This window comes from Actinia tenebrosa, unplaced genomic scaffold (genome assembly GCF_029948245.1).
Source record: "Actinia tenebrosa isolate PJP-AT-01 unplaced genomic scaffold, QUT_ActTen_1.0 PGA_scaffold16__25_contigs__length_10494907, whole genome shotgun sequence".
Lineage (NCBI taxonomy): Eukaryota > Metazoa > Cnidaria > Anthozoa > Actiniaria > Actiniidae > Actinia > Actinia tenebrosa.
Window position 1 is genome coordinate 965,688 of NW_028292576.1, and position 12,512 is coordinate 978,199.

A 12,512-nucleotide genomic window follows, 5' to 3' on the forward strand; every position below is an offset into this window, starting at 1 on the left:
GACCTCGTGTTGTCCCGAATAGCCTGGGTACTAGGTTCAATCCAAGATGGCGGCAACAAGTGCTGGGAAGATGGCTGTTAAAAACATCCTTTTTCTTGGGTTTTCTACAGGTCCTGGGATTGTAAATAGCTTTGTTAATAAGGCACTACCATGTTGCTCTTATGGTACGTTCGTTGGGAAAGCTGCTTCGTCGATGATGAGGAGTAACAGAGCATCAAATTCAAGAGGTACTGTATGCCCACAGGTTTCTTTTCTCGCTAGTCAAATACTGTAAGTTGAAAAAAAAATATGTTGAAGTCATAAAGATTTCAAATAAAAGAAAAATCGAAGAGCACAGTTTGGTTAAGTGCGTTGTTTTTTCTAAAGGGACATAGGAGTATACGTAGATTTTAGTGTGTGCGCATATGTGGAAGGGGAGGGGGGATTAAAATCAATAGTTGTGTAGATTAATATTATTAAACTTATTGTTAAACTTCAATTTTTCAATTTTTAAACTTCAATGAGAGCAATTATAGAATACCCTGCAAATGATATGCACTCGTCAGAACTATTTGTAGAACGACGCATACAACGATAGAAGTCATGGTCATTAAGTACAGCTTTATTATATTAGTGCATACGATTTGCGGGGTATTCTTTAATCATATGTTTGACTGAATACTTTAGTTTATCATTTTCAAATGTGAATGCAGTATTTTAAATTCAAATTAAATTCAAATTAAATTGACTTTATTTAACGAGGGTGACATAGTACATTACTGGTGGCCTAGTAGTTTCCATTATGGCCCTCCTACAATTAATAAACTGAAATGAAAGATTAAATATAAAGCGTGTTAAGAATCCCAACTGGCAAGGAGGCAAACCAGTTGGCTATTTACAAGCATGGTTGAGAAACTGAATCTGAACTAATCAGAAATCAGGACAAATACAGTCTCAGCTAGTGGCCACAGTGGAACTCGAACCCGGCACCACCGGATTGCGAGACCGACACTATAACCACTCGACCATGCTGCCTCCATTTACAATTACAATTTAGAATAAGTAGGGGCTAGATTAGGTCTCCCTACGCCACTCCAGCTTATGTATTCCCCTCTAATGTGCAAAAGATCACCACCCCTTCACCCCTCACAAGGAATTAAAATTTTAACTCACTCCCATGTGATATGGAGTTCAGCCAGAAGAGTAAGGCCCAGTTCAGATGTCAATCGTTTGCCGTGTCGAATTCAATTGCAATTGAAGTCGACTCAAATTCATTAAAATTCGACTTCCGTTTCAAACATATATTGAATCTGTCAATCTCAATTAATTCAAACGTCGCTCTTCTCATGCACTAAATGTAAATAATTAAATTCGACGTGGTGAAAGATCAACATCTGAACCGGACCTACTATGATTTGCGATCTACCGTGTGAAGCGTGACGTGCCAAACTTGTTTTCATAAGTTATATCCCAGACGTTTGGCACAAATAACTGTCAAGTTTGACATGCAAAACTTTTACGCTGCTGCTGACAAACTTTTAGTTTGCACGTGGAATGTGCGAAGTTTTATGTGGTTCTTCTTTCAGTTTCATATCAAAACTCTTGAGACTTTGAGCGTGAAGTAAAGAAAATAATATGGATTTAAGAGTTAACAAATTTGGAAGGTCATATTTACCTGGAGCTTCCCTCTCCAACGATATTAGAAGAATAGTCATTGACCTTATTTTACTGCAAGGAGGAGACAGAATTACAGGATTTTTTCCACTTAGTTTCTCTTCATTTGCGCAAGAATTTAAGTTATCATTAAACACAGTAAGGAAAATTTGGAAGCAGTTTTGTGAAAGCTATGAAGAACAATCTTTATACAATTGCAGTGGAGATTTCAAAAGTAAATTAACAGATGATGACCTTGAATTCATTGAAATTCTTAAGACAGAGAAGAGTTTGATTTCTTTAAAGGAAATCTATGAACAACTGGAACATTTGGGGAACATGGGAGGAGATATTTCTATCTCTGCTATATAGAGAGCGATTAAGTCGAGGTTATTATCAGGCAAGCAATACTCAAGAAAAAAGAAGAACCACATAAAACTTCACACATTCCATGTGCAAACTAAAAGTTTGTCGGCGGCAGCATAAAAGTTTCGCATGTCAAACTTGACAGTTATTTGTGCCAAATGTCTGGATATAACTTATAAAAACAAGTTTGGCACATTACGCTTCACGGTAGATCGCAAATCATAGTAAGTTTTATTAGATAGTAAAACAATAAGTATGCTGTAACTTTGAGGGCAAAAAACGGTCAAATAGATAATAATAATAATTAATTCAGAATTATTTCACTTTTTTTCAGAAAGGAACAGACAAGGGCGCAGTGGAACAGGGCGTAAACTAGCTAGTGTGAGTATTGTATATAAGCTTGCAGTTATTTCTTTTTTTTATGCATTGTGATTTAAAATAACGGCAGTGAATCTGACGATGTCCAGCTAAAATTTGAGCTTGTTCGCTCAAACCTTTGCCTTGCTGGTCATTTTTACCAGTCATGTTGACTGGCGACTGACCAGCTTTATTTTACATTAAGCCCCATCATAAGAGCAAACTAGAAACTTACATGTACACTGTATCTTTATCAGCTTGTCTGAAAACATGCTTAGAAGGCAGTTTTGAGTTGTATTTTTTTGTTGATTCTAGAATCCTTCAAGGGCAATTAAGATGGTCCCAGAAACAACAGATTGGCCATCTGTGTTCTCAGGTGCACAAACATTCAATCCATCAGTCATCCCTGTGTTCTTCAGAATGGGAAGGCCAAAACATAACAGAATAGACAAAAAGCCAAACAGAACAATGGGTAATATTGAACTAATGAAGGTAGGTGCAACTTAACTATAATCAATACTGGTTGATACATCAGCTATATATGGGTTATATTGAACTAAAAGTGAAACTTTACTGTCATTATTATTGGGTGAAAAACAATTTGGCCAGCGACTGTCACCTGCCTCCTGGGTGTACCTAGGGGGTAATGAATTCAACCATTAAAGCTAGGCAGTAGGGAAATAGGTGCAAAGTGTTGCTTTTAAACTCATCCCGCTTTAAACTGCCTCCTCTGCAGGCATCTCTCATATTTGCCCTTCTTAGGTATTTGGTACCCCTGTGTGAAAAAGGAGGGAGGGGAATAAGGATTGGGGAGACACACAACACAGATACATACATGTACAAAGAAACAGAAGAAAAAGGCTTTTAGTGAAGAGAGATGCCTAGAGGAGGCTACTGCCACACCAAAAATATAAGTTTAATTTAAATAGCTAAAAAAACAACCATTTTTGATAGCAACGTTGATTTTTAATATAAATGTTGTTGACTAGTATATTCATGAGATTTTATTTCTTTTATTTTTACTAGGTAACAAATTTTTTCCATCTCAGTCCCCCGGCAATTGAGCGTCACTGTGAAGCACTCAAACGTAAGCTGTTATTATCAATGTATAGTACAAAATAATGTTTTTTCTAATTAGGGAGCCTCCCGGGGGGGGGGGGGGGGGGGGGGGGGGTACTCCACCAGAATTTGGGTAGGGGTGTTCCTATTTGTAGACCCTGTTTATGACAAAAGATATAATTAATTGCACTGAGTTCCTGTTTCAATTATCATGTGATCTCACGTATCATTTTTTTACGACCATGGTAACCAGTTTCAGTCAATACGAAAATAGAAATCCTGAATATGACAAGAAACTCAGGAAGAATTTGGACCTTGAGTGAAATTGCATACCCTGTTTATGACAAGAAGCTCGAAAAACCATACCCTGTTCAGCGGATCATCCCCATATAGTTCACATATGGGAGTACCCCCCCCCGGGGGGAGCCTCAGCTCAAACTTTGGAATAACATGTACATGTATGATGCTTACATGATAAAGCACTAGTCATACAATGTCAAGGAAAAACAAATATTGAATTTACAGTATACAATACCATTTACTTGTACATTTACATGGTCATAACTTTAATCATTATTTTTTGATGATTATAATTTAACATGAAACAAAGTGCTTATTTATGTTGCACCACAAGGGTAGATGCTTTATTTTCATTTTTCATTAGTTAACAATCATTATTTTTTCTTTTATAGCTCTCTGCAAGGAGTGGCCATCAGATGTTGATCTTTCATCATATCCTATTAAAGTTATAACTAGAAATTACCTTTTTGCTGGTCCATCACTCTATCATCCTGGCTCTCGTAAAGTCAAACTTCAGGTACAGTAGAACTAGTACCTGAAACATGTTGATTGTATGCAGTATATATCCAGACAGGTATTATTAGAGTACTAGTAAGCCCCATTCCCATTGGCAGCTCATTTGTGTCATGCATTTGTTCTAGAGAAATAGAGAGACTGAGTGAAATATTGATTTTCTCAAAGGAAATTCTGGTTTAAATCTCTGTTGTTCTTGCTGATCAATACATGAATGGAGTAAGGAAGAAAGGAAGGTTTCAGGGAAGGAAGAAATGAGGGAGGGATTTTTACTATACTTTAGCCATACAATTATTTTCCTGTAATTCTATTACAAAAGTGACTGATTTAAGTGAAACGTGTAGTTCCAGAAATCATCCATACCCACCCCACAGAGGAATTTGGAATTTCTGAAGAGTAGGGGGGTCAGAGAAAAACCAAAAGTTACAGAGTTTGTATGGAAGAAAATTGGAATTTCCAGGGGGTAGGGGGGTATCTTAAAAAAATTCCTCTGTGAGGGGGTATGGATAATTTTTAGAACTACACAATGTTCTGAAAAGTGATTCCCATGGCATTTGTAGTCAATATGTGTACGACACAATGATTTTATTTGAATGCCAAAGGCAACTCATGGTTCCAACTTGGCAATAGCAAGCAATCACCATTGACAGAGTTTTGTTAGGGGAATTAAAAGCATGTCCCACAAACAATTACTCAATCACTGTTTTAAAGAGTACTACAAGGTTTTGGAGCAAGTTCTTTTATTTTTACAGGACAGTGAACAGTTGAAACAATTTATTATCGATTTTCTGTGATCAGAATTTTATATTCTGGGATATTCTAGCTAATTTGTTGAGCTTGTGAGACATAGCAACGGTAGCTACTGTCAGGGGAGTTGGAACCATGAACTGACTGGAAAAAAAAGATGTAGAAGGCTATATTTCTTGCAGTATTACAGTATTATTTTTCTTGAACCATAGTACAACTCCAACTAATGCCTTACAATGTACAGTATTTTATAAATAATTATACAGCTTCTCATTAATCCCATATAGGTAACTGTCCAATTGTTTTCTTAATTGGTCAGGTCTTGTTGATATGGGATTAATTAGGCAGCTATATAATTAGTAGGTATTGGGATTTCATGCTCCCCAATCAAGAAATAATTAGACTAATTGGCCTACGGCCTCATCCAATTTTGTCAGTCCTTGGAATTTTCCTCGTCCAATTATTTCTTAATTGGACAGCATGGAGTCCTATTACATATACTTATCATCGCATACTTTTGTTAATATGGAGCTGATTATTTTATAGATTTGCTTGAAAGATTTAATTCTTGATGACCATGCAAGAAAGAAGTTAATAGATCTTGTAGGTCCAAGATATAACCCTGAGACAGACACACTGACCATAGTAACTGATAGGTATGTTTTCCTTTTTGTTATTGATAATTGTTATTATAACATATCAAGTAGTGGTTTTACTTTACAGATGATAAAGACAACTTCAACCAAGGTATCATATCTCAAAACCTATAAAAACTAAGATTTTTGTTTTTGTTTGTACTAAGGTGTCCCACAAGGAAACAGAACAAAGACTATGCATTGTACTTAATGGCTGTTCTTTACCATGAAGCATGGGTAAGTATGTCCTGGTGCAAGACTTTGCTTGATTTGTAGAAGTTTGCAATGTGTTATATGCTATCGTGCAAAACATTTGTTGACTGTGATGAATCACTGCAGAAATATGTTGTAACATATGTTGCACACTCTGTAATTTTCTTTGAATGAAACTTCGTTTAGATTTTTGTTGCACTTGCAGTGCAAGAAAATATGAGCTCAATTGCAGTGTGCTGCTGTCTTTTCTCAACAACAAACATGACAAAAAAAAGGCTAGAACGTTTGAACTTTTTTTAAAGCATTCTGAAAAACGACTGTACAATTGGAAAGATAGAGACTTCAAGTTTTTGATTGTCAGCACGAGAAAAAATGCTATAAATTTGGGTAATCACGGGTATCATGGGTGCTTTAGTACCATTATTTTACTGGGAAAAACCGGAAATTCCGGTCGGAATACATATGAGCACATATTACGTGTCCCGTGTGTTATTATTGCATTCTGACCTGTAAAAGTTCATGAAAACTCGGTCTTTTTTGATTGAGGTTATCAACTTTTCCCGCTCTTTTTGGTTCTTCGGGTAGACGCGTGTACCATATGTCGGAAGTCGAGGTTTCCCGCTCTTTTCTTATCTTGAGCTCTCATGAGCTTTGGTAAGCACTCCATGCCCTCTAAGTACACGCGCCGAATATTATTCCCCCACAATAATACAGCTTATTTTCCAACTGTTAAATTTTTTTCCCTAGAAAACAGAGCCTTGGGAAACAGATAGTACACAAAATGAAGAGGATGAGGATATTGAGCTTCCCAAAAAGAAAAGACAGAGTCCAATACGCCTGCGTCTTGTTGGTGATGAATTATACAGGTTCAATAAATATGGCAAAGGTTTCAAACTTCAAATCAAAACCAAAGTGTAAAAAGAGCAATAAAACTGACGTTTCATTATAAACCTGACTTCTTTGTCCTTTTTTTAAGGGTGACCAGTTAAGGATAAAGACAAACATCCCCTAGGGCCCTCCCCCCCTCTTACATTTTGTAATGGATAATTTATATATAAAATGCAGATTCTAAAAGCATAACCAATATATCCTGCCGTGTTCAAGAAAACAAGAAGCTAAAACCTAAAGAGACTTTCGTTCAGCTCAACGACTTTGAATACGTGAATATGACAATAACTAGCGGTTACTAGTTTGGGATTGCGGGGCGTATGTCAAATGCAACAAGTAAATAAATAAAGTAGGAACTTGGGCACCGTGTAAAATGCTTGTAGCTGTACGTATACAACAAGGTAATATTTAAATTAAAAGTAGTCAAAAGACATATTTTGTAAGCTTTGAAATTTAAAGCCGGGAAGGGTTTTGGATTCAGCAGGGAAGGGCTTACGGAGTGAAGGTTGAAGTAATGGTGGTTTCATTTATTAGAGAGTTTTAGATTGACTTTTTTTTCTGCCCGCAAACGGCAAACGTAACCACGTTTTCATAGTTTTCCTGTATTTTACTTTACCTTTTACGAACCTTCTCACCAAGCGCAAATACTTTTTTGTTTTTCTACTACTTGGACTTTTTTGCGATTCTTTTTCAGTAATTTAAAAGGATTTTTTTACTGGTCAACTGACGTTTTACGTTTGCCGTGAACGTAAATCTAAAACACTCTATTTACTTACCATCTTCGTCAATCCGGAAAAGATGCCCTATTATTATTAATATTGCTGTGTACTAAACGCCTGTCTACTCAAAGCAATATTCTTAATAATGCTGTCAGCTATTTCAGCACAAAGCAATATTAATAATATTACTAGTATCTGCTGAAATAGCTGTAGCTTGTCGTATGATTTTGCACTTAGCAATCAATGATATGATGCAGAGAGAAAACAATAGGCTGGGGCATTGAATACATTACCGTACCTTGAAATGATTTTTAAGGTCCAAGGACTTAGAAATATTTCCAGGTCCTTGGACTTAGAAATCATTTAAAGGTACTGCAGATAGTTCTTTACTGTGTTTCAAAGAGCAACATGTTACATGAAAGTAGAACACCAATTGGTTCATTACGTCACGTCATGAATAATTAATGATATTTTATAGGAAGAGTAAAGCTTACATTATGAGTGCCTTTTGCGAAATTTGTTTACTAGAGGGTTGAGGGTAAAAAGTCGGGGGCCCAATAAAAACATCAAAACAAACATAGTTTTTGTCTCAATCCAAAAAGACTCGTCCAATAGCTATAAAATGCAATAAATATTTTATTCATATTTCATCTTTATACTCTATTCTTTTTAGACTACTCTGTTTCTATATCTAGTAATACTATCCCCCATGATGGAAAAAAGCAATCGTCTAGTCTCGCATCGAATAAACAAGGATTCTTGAAAGAAAGAATTCATATTGCTTTTCCTTGAGTGCTGAATTTTTATACATTCAAATTTTCTGACATTGCTTTCAATTCAGTCATACCATACACGGCATTAAAATAGCTCAAAGCACAACAAAATTTGAAAGTTAAAGCTTTACTCCGAGATAAATAATGATTAGAAAGTGATTTTTGTAGCGATTTGGGTTGGTTTATCTCACAATTAATATCTTAAAATAACTTCTTCTTGATTTCTTCTTCTACGCCCAAGCGACGAAGTCGTCTGTAGCACGTTGTGTTGCTTAACATGAGAGCTCTTCGTTTGCTGCAAGTACAATCTCATGTAGCCGCATCCAATGAGTGACTGGCGCAAATTCGCCGCATAACCTAAGATGCAGACTGTTGTTCATGACTTTTTAAAATTATTATTAGTATATAATTAATATTTTTAATTATTTGTTTTTGAAATTTTTAATATAATCTGAACTCGTTTACTTTTTTGTCTTAGAATTTAACTTGTCAAGAACTCGAAGTCGTAGTGTACCATGTTATGAACTTGAAAAAACAGTATGGCGGCCTGGTTTTGTACTAGGGATAGACCCGAATGCCGGGCTATATTATTCGGATATAATAAATGTATAGATGTAGTAAATGTAGGGGTGTGCCGCCAGGACCTCAAAACCTTGACCCTATCCCAGACCTAAAATTTGGATTTTCAATACCATACCCCAGACTAAAACTAAGAATTGTACACCCTATCTCAGACAGTGCTGTCAGAAAACATACTCTATTCGCCAGACAAAAACCCTATCGTAACGCTATCCCAAACTAAAACGACCAAATCGTTTACCTCAGACAAAAATGATTCCCAATCCCAGACAAAATGTCAAAAAACCCTAGGGGGGGGGGGGGGGGGGCAACGGGTGGGGATTTGCCTTTTTTTGTTAAAAAATCGTCAAAAACCCACACCTTTGGGACCACAGTTCCAGTCAAATTAGGTCAAACACCCACAATACTGGGCAATTTTGTTGGCGGGGAGTAATGAGAAAATGCTGTGAAATAAAGTCGAACGATTGCCAGTCGATTGTAATGTAAAATATATCGACTATTGTCATGCAAATATGTAAGCAGCTCTTGTGGAAATATTTAAGCCATGAATAAAAAATGATGTATTATTAAATGACAAAGCTAAACATAAAAACTACAAAAATCGATGGCATGAAATTAAATAACAAAGATCCAACTGGATTGTTTTTACATGCTGGATTGTTTTAATTTTACCAGGCACCGCCATCTTGAGAACGAGTGTTTACCACAGGAAGCCATAAAATTCATTAGCTAGTCACCAGTCTCCTGAAATGGAATCAAATCGTCCCTACCCTGGGGAGGGCATAGTCGATCAACAACCCAACCCTGAGAATACAATGTCTGTCAAATCCCCACCCGTTGCCCCCCCCCCCCCCCCCCTAACTCGGACTTAATATTGATAGGTGCATAACTGCCAATACACAAAAAAGGTGACAAGGAGGATATAGAAAATTATAGGGGGATAACTCTCCTGTCAGCCACAGAGGAAACTTTTTCACATCTATTTTGAACCAAAGACTCTATAGCTACCTTGTTAACACTAAGGGTATCATCAAAAATGAGCAATTAGGTTTTAGAAAAAATCACTCCACGATCGATGGGATTTTTTTGCTAAAGAATCTAATCGACCGTGAAGTTAAATTCAGCAATAATCGTAAAGCAAATATGTTGTTTTCATGCTTCGTTGACTTTAAAAAGGCCTTCGATTGCAAACCAAGGCATACACTGCTCTCCAAAATAGAGCAGGCCGGCGTAAAAGGGAACTTTTTACTCTATTACAGTATTAGATCAATGTACAAGGAGGACTGTTCAGCTATAAAATAGGAGGGGCTGACAACAGAATCTTTTCAATGCTATAAGGGAGTAAAACAAGGCTGTATGGTAAGTCCCACTCTTTTTAATCTATTTCTTAGCGACTTACCAGATATTCTAAAACAATCTGAAATCGCTGATCCTATTCTAATGCATGGATCGCTTCTAAATTGTCTTCTATATCCTGACGACTTAGTATTACTAAAAAGCCCAAAGGATCTACAATCATTACTCAACCAGCTAAATTTATATTCCAACAGTAATGGGTTAACAGTGAACATTGAGAAGACGAAAGTTTTGATCTTTAATAAAGCAGGACGACGTCTAACCAACTATACCTTTCGCTATAGGGATCATATCCTTGAAAACGTTCGGCTATGCAAGTATCTAGGTCTAACCTAAGTGCTTTTGGGAATTTCTCGATTGCACAACAAGGACTTAAAAAATCAGCCTTAAAAGCTTTGTTTAAACTGAAAAAAGAGATGGGATGTTTTTTTAACCACGACCCTACATAAACTAAAATTATTTGATTCTTTAGTAAAGCCGATCCTTCTTTACGGTAGTGAAGTCTGGGGCACTGACAATATGAAGACTGGCAATCCAATTGAGTCAGTTCATATAAAATTTTCCAAAATGTTACTTGGGGTTGGAAGAAAGGCTACCAATTCGGCTTGTCTAGCCGAATTAGGTCAATTCTCCATCAATTTAAATGCAAAATTAAGATCAGTTAAGTTCTGGCTAAACATAACAAAACTTGAGAACCGCCAAAAACTGTCTGCAATTATATATAGAGAGAGTCATTAGCAACAAACAACAATAGCTGGTCCATAGTTAACTATGGCTGGTCTACATGAAGATATAGAAATAATGGTAAGTTATAGTGCTTGGGAACGAGGTTATTCCGGGCGAAAGCCCTTGGAATTAAATTCGGAAAAATTAATTTCCGACCAGCGGGGTCGGAAGGGCTTTTGCCCGGAATAACCTCGTTCCCAAGCACTATAACTTACCATTATTTCTATATCTTCATGTATTTCATAACTGCTACGCGGTCCACATATTCTCATCTTTGCATCATAATTACCGCGATCTTTCATCTATTTCACCCCGGCCTGCTCTCAGTCTGACCTCTCAGCTGGTAGAGCATCGGTAGTACAATTCCGAAGGTCGTGGGTTCGATTCCCGGCGAGGTCGGAAAATAATTTTTCCGAATTTAATTCCAAGGGCTTTCGCCCGGAATAACCTCGTTCCCAAGCACTATAACTTTCCATTATTTCTATATCTTCTGTATTTCATAAGTGCTACGCGGTCCACATATTCTCATCTATGGCTGGTCCAATGAAGTAAAATCTTTATTAGACCGAAGCGGCTTAGGGAATATCTGGCTTGAATTAAACTACAATCATTGTTCAAGTCAGAACCCATTCAAAATAATTAAAACTAGATTAACGGATATAGAAATTCAAGTCTGGCGAGGGGAACCCTTCAACGATGAAAAAACTAGAAAAGGCCCACCAGGACAAAAAAATAAATTAAGGACATATCGCCTGGTAAAGACAGATTACTCGTTTCGAAAATTATTTAATTGAAGTTAAGAATTTTGTTAGTATATCGCATAGTAGAAAAACAAAATTGTTACCAAGGGGGGTAGGTGAGATGACAAAAAATCGATAGCGCGCGCATAAAAAGACAAAGACAAGACACCATTTAGTATTTCCTTCATTTATTAGAGTGGTTAGCCTGTGGTTAAATGAGAACGAGCTGTTTCTGCTATTTATGAGTCCGCCCAAAATGTTAGCAATTACAGTAGCAAAATATGTCCACAACTGCTTTATAAAAAGATCACATACAATACAGAATTAATATAGTATGTGGTCTTCTTACCCAGACTAGGCAATAAATAGTTTATAGGTGAATCTATGATAACATAAGAAAAACTACTATAAATCAACAATTATAGCCTTCATACGTTAATGTTTATTCGGGTAAAATATCAATGTATTTTTTATACTGGATACCGAATAAGAAAGTCTGCCTGTCTGTCTGTCTGTCTAACTGCAATCAACTCCAACGAATGAGTCTCGATCGAGCGACCATTGCTTTTGATTTAAAAACAAGCTTGAATGACGTTGTCTCAGCTGAATATTTCTTCAATGTGCTGTTTATGGATTCCTTCAAAAACCTTTCAGAATTTTTCAAGGAATTCTTCTAACACATTTTGTCGTAAAATTGAATGAAATTTGGTTTGTCAACTGCATGAAGCTTGCTTGTCACTGCCGATCTCTTGTGTACCCATGACGTCACTACAATCCGACCAATCAGGAATCGCATGCTAGAATAGCTCAGGCTTGCGCGCGAAACTAAAAATTGATTTTTAAGAAACTTTCATGGGTCACAGGGATATGCTCTCTTACTTCATATTCTCTTGATGTCGTGTCAAATAC

General features: G+C 36.6%; 1 protein-coding gene across 1 annotated transcript; it reads left to right on the top strand.

The window, feature by feature from the left end:
• The first annotated feature begins 15 nt into the window (after positions 1–15).
• LOC116289722 (small ribosomal subunit protein mS35) lies at positions 16–6,772 on the top strand. Its single transcript, XM_031696665.2, has 8 exons — positions 16–227; positions 2,333–2,379; positions 2,671–2,847; positions 3,382–3,442; positions 4,107–4,231; positions 5,521–5,630; positions 5,777–5,846; positions 6,570–6,772. The coding sequence occupies exons 1-8, from the start codon at positions 47–49 to the stop codon at positions 6,738–6,740; spliced, it is 942 nt and encodes a 313-aa protein (XP_031552525.2). The 5' UTR covers positions 16–46; the 3' UTR covers positions 6,741–6,772.
• Positions 6,773–12,512: the final 5,740 nt, after the last annotated feature.